The sequence below is a fragment of the Kryptolebias marmoratus genome, linkage group LG17, assembly GCF_001649575.2.
Source record: "Kryptolebias marmoratus isolate JLee-2015 linkage group LG17, ASM164957v2, whole genome shotgun sequence".
Taxonomy (NCBI): Eukaryota; Metazoa; Chordata; class Actinopteri; order Cyprinodontiformes; family Rivulidae; genus Kryptolebias; species Kryptolebias marmoratus.
This window is the reverse complement of record NC_051446.1, coordinates 24,942,920-24,952,649: the sequence shown is the minus strand read 5'-3', so window position 1 is coordinate 24,952,649 and position 9,730 is coordinate 24,942,920. Positions and strand designations below refer to the sequence as shown.

Sequence of the window (9,730 nt, the reverse complement as noted above, 5' to 3'; positions counted from 1 at the left end):
CCTGCAGGATTCAGAGAACGGCCTGCAGGATTCGGAGAACTTCCTGCAGGATTCGGAGAACGTCCTGCAGGATTCGGAGAACGTTCTGGAAAGCCTGCGCCCGCTCCGGCTCTGGCATGTCTGAAACTAAGAGCGCTCCTTGTTCTCCTCAGGTCCCTTCTGCAGCGTGCTGGTCCACAAACTGGGCTGCCGGGTGACCGTCATGTTGGGCGGGGTCCTGAGCGGGGTTGGAATGGCCGCCAGCTCGTTTACCCGCTCCATCAGCGAGCTTTACGTCACCACCGGAGTCATTACAGGTCAGCAAACATCACCGTCATCCCAGCTGTTGGTTTTCACGCAGCAGACATCAGAGAAGCTGGAGAAACCGGCTAACAGCGGCTAATCTGAGTCTGCACTTACTGTCGGCGCTTCTTTATGAACCTTTCTCCCCGTCAGTATGACATCACACGATTCTTTACAAGCAGGAATATAAAACCATTTCTGCTGGAGTAACCGTGTAATGTGAAACTGACGTTGACGTAAAGGTTGGAGGCGTTTAAAGATGGCTGCCATCTGTTCTGGTTCTGCTCTTTTTCCTGACAGTAAAAATGGCCTCTTTCAGGTCTGGGTTTCTGCTTCAGCGTCCAGCCAGGCGTCACCATCCTGGGGCACTACTTTGTGCGGCGGCGGGCGTTTGCCAATGCCATGTCCTCCACGGGCACGGCCCTCGGACTCTGCATCCTGCCTTTCCTGGGAAACTACCTCCACACCGAGTTCGGCTGGAGGGGAAGCTTCCTCATCCTGGGGGCCATCCTGCTGAACCTCTGCGTCTGCGGCGCCGTGATGAGGCCCCTCCAGCCCACAAAGCTCCGCGGCCGGCCTCTGATGGACCACAAACCTCCTCCGGCCGGTCAGGAGACTGAACAGACGCCAAAGAGGAAGGCGAGGGCCGTGTGGAAGTACGTGGTGGCGTCCCTGAGCAAACACATGGCGTTCGATCAGCTGTGTAACAACCGGCGGTACTGCGTGTACGCCACGGGCATCACCCTGATGATGCTCGGGTTCGTGGTGCCGCTCCTGTACCTGGTTCCTTACGCCACGTCAAACAACATGGAGCCAAGCCGGGCGGCGCTCCTGCTCTCCATCATGGGGATCATCAACGTCATCGTGCGGCCGCTGTTTGGCATCATCTTCAACATGGCGTGGTTCAAAGGGCGCCATATCTACGTGTTTTCCTTGGCTCTGCTGGTCAACGGGCTCAGTAACATTATCTGCTGCACTGGCGCCAGCTTCCCCGTCCTGGTGATGTACGTCGCCACCTACGGGCTCTCCATGAGCGTGGTGGGCTCGCTGATGTTCACCGTCCTCATGGACATCGTGGAGATGAGCCGCTTCCCGTCCGCTCTGGGGCTGCTGGCCGTCATGGAGAGCGTCACGCTGCTGACCGGACCTCCGCTGGCAGGTAAACCCCGACACGGCGGGCTGCAGGAGGAATGTTTCACAGGTGGTTCCGTTAAGCTCCGGGGCTTCGAACTTGTTAAACCGGCTGAGATGTGAAGATCTTAGATCTATAACTTATTTACAGACATTACTCTGAAACCCGACAGGTGATCTTTACCTGAGGAATTCTGCAGCTTACTTCATCTTTTTTTGCTGTTTTGGAAGTTACTGAGTAAAAACATTATTTATTGATTATTAACCTTTATTTAAGCAGGCAAGTCCCATTGGGATCTTAAATCTCTTTTTCAAAAGCCTGAAAGCAGCCTAAAACACTCCAGGTCCAACCCAGGGTTTGAACCCAGGACCTTCTTGCTGTGAGGCAACAATGCTAACCACTAATTTAACCTTCTGATCAGTTTAGTCAACTAAAATTAAACTGGAAGTTTGAAAGATGCTCGGATCTCTCTGCTTTTATAAGAACAGAGATAAATCTCATTCATTTAAAGCTAAAATAGTTGATTTTAAATCATAAAACAGACACTGTTTGAGTGTTTTTTACAAGTTGGCATCATTTCTGGCATCATTTCTCGTGATTTGAATCACGAGGAAAGGAGGAGTTTGACCCTCTAAAAACCTCTTTCCTTGGTCCAACACACCTGATTCATGGTTAAATCACCTCTTCATGTTCTGCAGAAGCCTGTTAATCATCCATTGATTCAGATCAGGTGTGTTGGAGCAGAGGAACAAGGAGAACCTGCAGGATGGTGGACCAGGATTACCCACCCCTGCTCTAAAATAACAACTGTTGGAGGTTGAAACGTCAGATTTCCGTCAGATTTCTTTGGTCCAGTTTACACGTTAATGACCTCCTGGAAGCAGTGCAGATGTTCAGTGTTGATTCTTCAGACAGTAATGATGTCATCGCTGATCAGATAAGACCGCGAGGCGTTAAACCCGGTGCAGCTTTCATGCCGGGTCACTAGGTGGCGCTGGGTGTTTGAACGACGCGCGCAGACAGAACCTGATCGGCTGAAAAGCAGAGGAACTGTTCTGGTTCCGTCTGTGGAGTGGAAAGGGTTAATGAGAAGAAACGGTTCCCGAGGCGACCCGACGCCATGATGAACCCTGGAACAGGTTCTGTTTGTTTTCAGCATCTCTTCTGGGCTTTTTAAAGATTGTAAATAAATAAAAAAAACCTTGGAGCTTTTTCAGAGCAGGTGTTGAAATCCCCAACCGTCTGCAGCTGACGATAAAATCCGGCTTTAAACGGTTTTGTTGGAGTCCTCCTGTCTGTTGCCACACAAACACAGATGGTTTCTGCAGACTTTCAGGGGAAATAAGGGCTGCGCTGAACTGAGCCGCAGGTGTTTGCTGCCTGTCAGTCTGGGGGGGGGTCAAAGGTCATTTTTAAACCATTTGGAGTCCATCAGCTGCCAGTCTTCCCAGGACTGGACGTCCCGGTAAATTCACCCTGAAGGTCAGACCGTGTAGTCCTCACAGAGATGAGCTCCTTCTTAGACTCTGCAGGCCTCAGTTAGCAGGTCAAAGGTCAAAGGTCATGACAGGACAGTTAGAAACAGAATGAAACAGACTTCTCTATAAAAACAACATGGCAGTGCTAACTCATGCTAACTCTGCTAACAGTGCTAACTCTGCTAACAGAGTTAGCTGTGAAACATTCCTCCTTAGCAGGAGTTAGCACTGTTAGCAGAGTTAGCAGGAGTTAGCACTGTTAGCGGAGTTAGCAGGAGTTAGCACTGTTAGCGGAGTTAGCAGGAGTTAGCACTGTTAGCGGAGTTAGCAGGAGTTAGCACTGTTAGCAGAGTTAGCACTGTTAGTGTTCATGCAGTGTGGAAGTAGCTCGGTTTAGGTAGATAAAACTGACGTATTTGATGCTATAAATCATTTATTGTTTACTGTAATGGAGTTACAGCTTTTATTTTGAAAAGTTAAAGGTTCAACCTTAACATCCAACATGGCTGCCGCTCATAAAAAGTGATGATTGCTGCAATAATCAGCTACTTATGATGACTTCTGTCCGCTCGTGTCTCGTTAACGTTCTGCTCGGCTTTATTGGTCGATATAAAGTTTGTTTGTATAAAAGGCAACAAAATGTGTTTTATTAGCTTGTGTTGCTAATTTTAGCTAGCCTTGTTGATGAACACGTGTGAATTCCCAGATCCAGATGTGGGCGGGAACTTTGGACTTCCAGGGCAAATTAAACAGAATAAAGTCGTAGTTAAATAAGAGTAACAGTCAGTAAATATAAAGTTGCTGTTTTTCAGGGATCCTGGTGGACCGAACCGGACAGTACTTCTACGTCTTCGTGGCCTGCAGCGCCGTGGTTGCCTCAGCCGCCGTGTTCCTCATGGTGGCGTTCCTCTGGCTGGACAGGGCGGAGGAGAAGGTGTCGAGGCACGGCCGCGGCACGGCTCAGCCCGACTCGAAGAGACCCGCGGCCAACGGCTCGCCCGGCTGCCGGTACCGCAGCGTGCCCACGGACACAGACAGAGACAAGGCAGCGCCCAACAGCTCGGAGCACATCACCAGTGTCTGAAGCGCCGCTAACGAACCCCACGGCTCCTAATCGCTCTTTCCCAGTTTGACCAAAGTTCTTCACCAAAACGGACAGATGTGCACTTAAACACAAAGACGTGTCTGAAGCTCTTTAGATGTTTGCTGCAGTCATCACTTCTCATTTCCTGTTTTTAGGATCTGGTTTTGAAGCAGGAACTGCATCAAACTGAAACCTCAATTATAAAAGAGTTAAAGGGTGAGAGGATCTGGTGTTAAAATAAGCACATTAAGTAGAAAAGTGTAGCTTTTTGTTGACGTTTTTGCACAAACTCTTGATCCTTCTTGATTCTGTGAACCAAAGCGAAAGCACACAGACAAATAATTAATTAAAAACACATAAAGTGCACAGTAACCTCCTGATTAAAAAGCATTCATCCTGTTAAAAAGGCCGTTTCCTGAGGCTCATCGAGTTCTTTAAAGACACGTTTAGAAAACGAGGAGTTCATATGTAAAGCCTCCCTGAGGGTAATACTGCCACCACTGTTGTAATATGGCCCTGAGCAGCTTGTCCTGGGAAAAAAGCTTTTTTTCTGCACAATCATGGCCGCCGTCGCCAAGCAACTTTGTATTTTATCTCTAAATCTAGAGCAGATGGTTCCAGAGGGCTTTGCTTTGGTTTAATAACTTATTTGGAGAAGGAGAGCGCTGAAGGGAGACGTTCTCTCAGAGCTGCAGAAATCAAGTTATCTCCTGAAACTGAAGTACAAAGATTAAACAAACATGGTGTCGGAGAGAGGCGGGCTCTGTTGAGGCACGCAGGAAGCGCCTGATGAGCCCCGAAAGGAGACGACTGACAGGAAAACAAGAAACGACGTTAATGTTTAAAATCGCTGCAAAGTAGAAACAGTGTCTGGATGACAAACCTGTTTTTTATTTATGTTTTAGTTTGTGCTCGATCAGTAACGCCACCTTCCCTTCATCCTGGCAGCCGTTAGTTATTCTTTTTACTTTTACTTCCCTTTTTTTGTGGGGAAAAGAAGAAATATTAGAACCTAAAATAAAACCTTAAAGTTTCTTTCAGAGCAAAGAATCAGAGGCGACTCGGTTTTTAAACAACAGAACAATTAGAGTAAGAAACGATAAACTGATGTTAAGTTTAATCAAATTAAAGATGAGGTAATTGTCCTCGTGTTTTTATTTTTCAGTCCTCGTCGTGTTGCAGAACTTTAATACAGATGAACTCAGAGTTTCTGCTCCGTTTGGAGCAAAACTTCAGCTTTTATTTTCAAATTAAAGCTGCAGGTCGGAGAGACGGTCCTCCAACCTGCAGCTCGTTAATAAAACAGTTTAGTCTGTTTTTATTTTAGATTCCTGAAGACAAACATGTTCTGTGTCTCAGAGAGTGAAATGTTTTTTTTTTTTTTTTCCCACGCCTTCATGGAGCTGTGCCTTTTCACAAAGCTGCTGTATTTCTAGAAGATGACTCACCGCCTCCCTTTTTTATTTTATTTTTTACAGAAGCTGCGTTGTCTTCAGTTTCCAGCAGAGATTTAGTCACGGCAGCAGCTTGTGTTTGTAGTCCTAAACAGAGATTTCTGTCCTGTCAGAGGATCTGTTAGCACTTCAGATGCTTTTAAACTGTTTATTCAGACATATTTATACGTCGTGACTGAGAGAAATAAATGCTGGAATAAGAAAATGGCCTTCTGTGTTTGATTGTATTTCTTTTAATAAACATATAAAGTTTTTGGCTGAAAACGAGTTCTGTGATTCTCATTTTAGCAAACATGCGTTGTAGTTTAATTTTTATTTATTTGAAGATTAAATAAATCGAATGTCAGCTGAGATTTATCCCCAGATTCAGGCGTTTGATTCACTGCTGCGACGACTGTTTGGTGTTTCTGTTTAAAGTCCCTAAAGTTGTTTTTAATAAGAGATAAATCAAAAACAGCTTCTGTTCCAGTCGGTTAAAGTGATTAAAACACTTCCAGACATAAACACCTTCACTCCATGACCTGAGAACATATTTTCCTGTTTTTCTGTTCCTGTGATTCAGGCCCGACTGACATCCGGAGCCTGAAGCTTGAACGATGTTTTCCACTCTTATTAAAGTCTTCATCAGAGGCGGTGATGCTGCAGAACCTGTTTACGAAACCAAACCGTCTCATCGGAGCTGTGGGTTCCTCAAACTGAGAAAAACAACTGAATCCTGTTTGACCTCACTTCCATTTTTACAGCAAACTCTTCAAATCACTAAATGATCTGTAATAAATAACTTTTTATCTGTTAAGCAGATAAAGATTCCTGCAGTTTTTCGGTGGAAAGCGTAAACCACACAGGAGGAGGAAAACAGTAAAGATTTAGGAAGATAAGATGCTCATAAAACCAAAGAGAATATACGAGACTCGTCAGAGACAAACCTCCGCCGAGGCCTCAGAGTGATCCGGATCAGAATCTGGATCAGAACCAGAATTTAATCCAACATTTCATCCAGATCTGTTTTTTAGTTTTTACCTGATCCGACGGACTCAGCCGGGAACTAAAGGCTCACCTGTAGGAGCACAGAGGAGTTACCTGTGACCTTTGACCTTTCACCCCACGAGCCTTGAAATCAACAGGCATCATCTTTGACCCCTGAGGTGTCCAGCTGTTATACGGCTGCAGTCTGTGACCTTTGACCTTTGACCGGATGGACGCCAGTCACACAGACAGTAATGCACAGCAACATTTCAGACAAAAAAACTAATATCTGTTAGGTTAATTATTAAACAACGGCATGGGTCAAACTGAAGGGAAACAACTCAATAAAGGTGTGCCTTCTGTGGCTCTTTAAATATGTTCCACTTCAAACAAACATTAGAGTTTCAGATTACTGCAGATGACTTTTATCCGAATAAAGAAAGGTTAGAAACTCAGAAAAAAGGCCCCAAAGTCAGTTTGAAACCCAAATATTTGAGATAATTTTGTAGTTCGTTTTTCTTCAATTTGCTTCCCTGAAGTCCATTAATTACATCTACCTCATGTCCTGCAGAGAAATCGTTTTATTTTATGTTGAGATCATGTAAAAATACAGAAAAACACAAAAACGTACCTCACCACTCTTATACTGTAAGGCAGGGGTGTCCAATCCTGGTCCTCAGGGCCACCATCCTGCATGTTTTTCTTTTTTCCCTGCTCCAACACACCTGATTCAGAGGTTAAATTACCTCTTTGTGTTCTGCAGAAGCCTGTTAATCACCCATTGATTCAAATCAGCTGTATTAGAGCAGAGAAACAAGTAAAACATGCAGGATGGTGGCCCTCCAGGACCAGGATTGAAGACCAGTGCTGTAAGGCTTTGATTTTCAAATAATCTAATTTTAATTTAACATATGAAATAAATAGTTTAAGAGATTAAAATGCCAGAGCCATCTACATGCTAGGCATATTCAAAATATAAAAATAGATTGGGTTTAGCATTTGATTTCATACCTTTAATACATTTATTCATCCGTGCTTTTATTTTTGAAAACTGACCAGAAGTTCTCTGCCGCCACCTTGTGGCCGGTCCGTGAAGCGATAGCTGAGCTGTCAGACGCTGCCACTTAAAAACGTTTTGCTGTAGAGAGAATTAATTCGACCTAAATGAGGACAAGGTTTAATAAACTGTTTGTTATGTCCTCGTTTAGAGTTTTAAACAAATTCCAACCAGAAGGAACTCGACTAAAAGTGAAACTGAAACTGAAAGTTAGCCGGCTAGCAGCGGTGAGCTAGCAGCAGTTAGCTAGCAGCGGTTAGCTGCGGGGGAAAGGCAGCTGGAAAACGGTAAAAATATCCGATTCTGGTCAGATAATTTCTGTGTCATTAACAGATTACTGAGTATCAGGTTAGTCCATCTGAATATTAAACAGGATAACTGTCGGATAATAAGCTAACAACGTTAGCCTGAGCAGCTAGTTGAAGAGCAAATAAAACGGGTGTTTTTATGTAATCAGACCTGAGGAATCATGTTTTTATAATGCAGGGAAATATGTGGATTACAGATATATGCTTTGGTTAACTGAAGCTACTAATAAGTTTGTTGTTTAAGCTGTTTTTTTGCTAAATTGAGCAGCATTTTGTTAAAGCTGTAGCCAGAAATAGATAAATGTTTGCTGAAAGTTGCTGAAGAGGCTCATAGTAGGCAAAACAAACCCTTAAAACAGCTGAAAAAACATTTAAACAGCTTAAAAAAAAACCTTGAAGTATCTGAACAAAGCCTTTATGTTGAACAAGCTGAAAATATTACAGTAACAGTAATAGTTGAATGTCTTCTGTTCTATTTAAACCTGGAATGGTGTTTCTAGGTGGAAGTTTGCTGAAGTAATTAGCTTTCAAACAGCAGGAAGAAATTAACAGTTGAAAACGAAATTTCAATGTTTTTTAATGAGGAAAAAAATGCTGAAAATCCTTAAAAGATATCAGTAACAAATATCATAGCTGGAATGGCATTAAAAAGCTGAAATAGCTTGAAAACTGCGGTGAGAGTCACACAAACTAGAGAAACTGTGTTTTCTGTGACTGCTGAAGCTGAAGCAGAACAGCAGCTAAAAGATCCAATAAGTACCAGAAGCCTTCTGTGGATGACATGGAGTGAAGAAGACCTAACATCGTTGTTTGTTGTTCCAGGATCGGTGTTTGGGATCCCAGCCGTCCTCCGGAGGACAATGAAGGAAGCTCTAAGATGCGGGCTCTGCATCATCCTCCTGGATGCGGTTCTGAGTTCGGGTCGGTGGGCCGGGATGCTGCTGCTGCAGAGCTCCAGCTGCGGAGGGCTGGCAGGAGAGTGGCTCTTCGGGCTGATGAAGTGGGCTTTCCTCCACCTGTTGGCCTCGGCGCTGGCGGATGGAAAGCTCCGGACTGTGCTGCGCAGGTTCTCAGCTCTCCTCTGCCTCCTTTCTCCGGTCTTTGAAACCGGACGGATCCTTAAGGCGCCTCCTCCGGAGCCTCATTCAGGACCGTCCCCTGACCTCGGCGTGCTGTTCCTGGGCGCCGCGTCTTCGTCGCTCGCCTGTGTCATCTGGGAAAATTGGCTCAGCGGTGACAAAAACATGAGAAACCACAAACTTGATACTAAACGAATTTTCTCCAGGGTTCTGGCGTACTTCAAACCAGACACACTTTATCTGATTGCTGCTTTCAGTTTCCTCATCTTAGGAGTTTTATGTAAGTCTGAAATACTGATATCCTACTTTATCCAACATTTGGTACCAAATACTGTTATTCTGAAACAAGTATAAATATTTATCCCTCCTAACAGGTGACACTTACATCCCTTTGTATCAGGGGAAAGTTATTGATCTTCTCAGCGGTCAAGAACTTCAAACCGGGTTTAGTTCTGCGGTTGGACAGCTGGTTCTGGTTTCAGTTGGAAGGTAGAGAAACTGAACAACTTGTAATTTAATCACCTACCACCTGATTGCACTTAAATGGTTTAAAATGATAATTCTCCGTCCGTCCCAACAGCGCGCTGTTCTCCGGAATGAGAGGAGGAATTTTCATGTGTTCACTGGCCCGACTGAACAGGAGGCTGAAGCATCTGCTGTTTCACAGCCTCCTGCAGCAGGAAGTGCACTTCTTCGAGGAGAACAACCCAGGTGAGAGGAACATCATCCATCCGTTCATCTGTTCAACCATCCGTCCATCCATCTGTTCATCCATCCGTCCGTCCGTCCATCCATCCATCTGTTCATCCATCCGTTCATCCATCTGTTCATCCATCCGTCCGTCCGTCCATCCATCCATCTGTTCATCCATCCGTCCGTCCGTCCATCCA

At 44.9% G+C, this 9,730-nt stretch overlaps 2 protein-coding genes across 4 annotated transcripts in view; both read left to right on the top strand.

Annotated features, from left to right (window-relative positions):
* slc16a5a (solute carrier family 16 member 5a) overlaps positions 1-6,156 on the top strand; it is a 13,885-nt gene extending 7,729 nt beyond the window's left edge. For 2 of the 3 annotated variants that reach the window (XM_017440650.3, XM_017440651.3), the window contains exons 3-5: positions 153-296; positions 602-1,441; positions 3,705-5,694. In XM_017440650.3, coding sequence (XP_017296139.1) covers positions 153-296; positions 602-1,441; positions 3,705-3,976 — 1,256 coding nt within the window. In that variant the 3' untranslated portion in view covers positions 3,977-5,694. Of the gene's footprint in view, positions 1-152; positions 297-601; positions 1,442-3,704; positions 5,695-5,992 lie in introns of those variants that run through there. The other variant, XM_025002678.2, reaches the window with a different exon arrangement.
* Positions 6,157-7,477: 1,321 nt separating this feature from the next.
* Positions 7,478-9,730, top strand: part of tap2t (transporter associated with antigen processing, subunit type t, teleost specific) — a 9,169-nt gene continuing 6,916 nt past the window's right edge. Inside the window, exons 1-4 of the mRNA XM_017440641.3 lie at positions 7,478-7,740; positions 8,584-9,120; positions 9,215-9,329; positions 9,421-9,551. Coding sequence (XP_017296130.1) covers positions 8,622-9,120; positions 9,215-9,329; positions 9,421-9,551 — 745 coding nt within the window. The 5' untranslated portion in view covers positions 7,478-7,740; positions 8,584-8,621. The remainder of the gene's footprint in view (positions 7,741-8,583; positions 9,121-9,214; positions 9,330-9,420; positions 9,552-9,730) is intronic.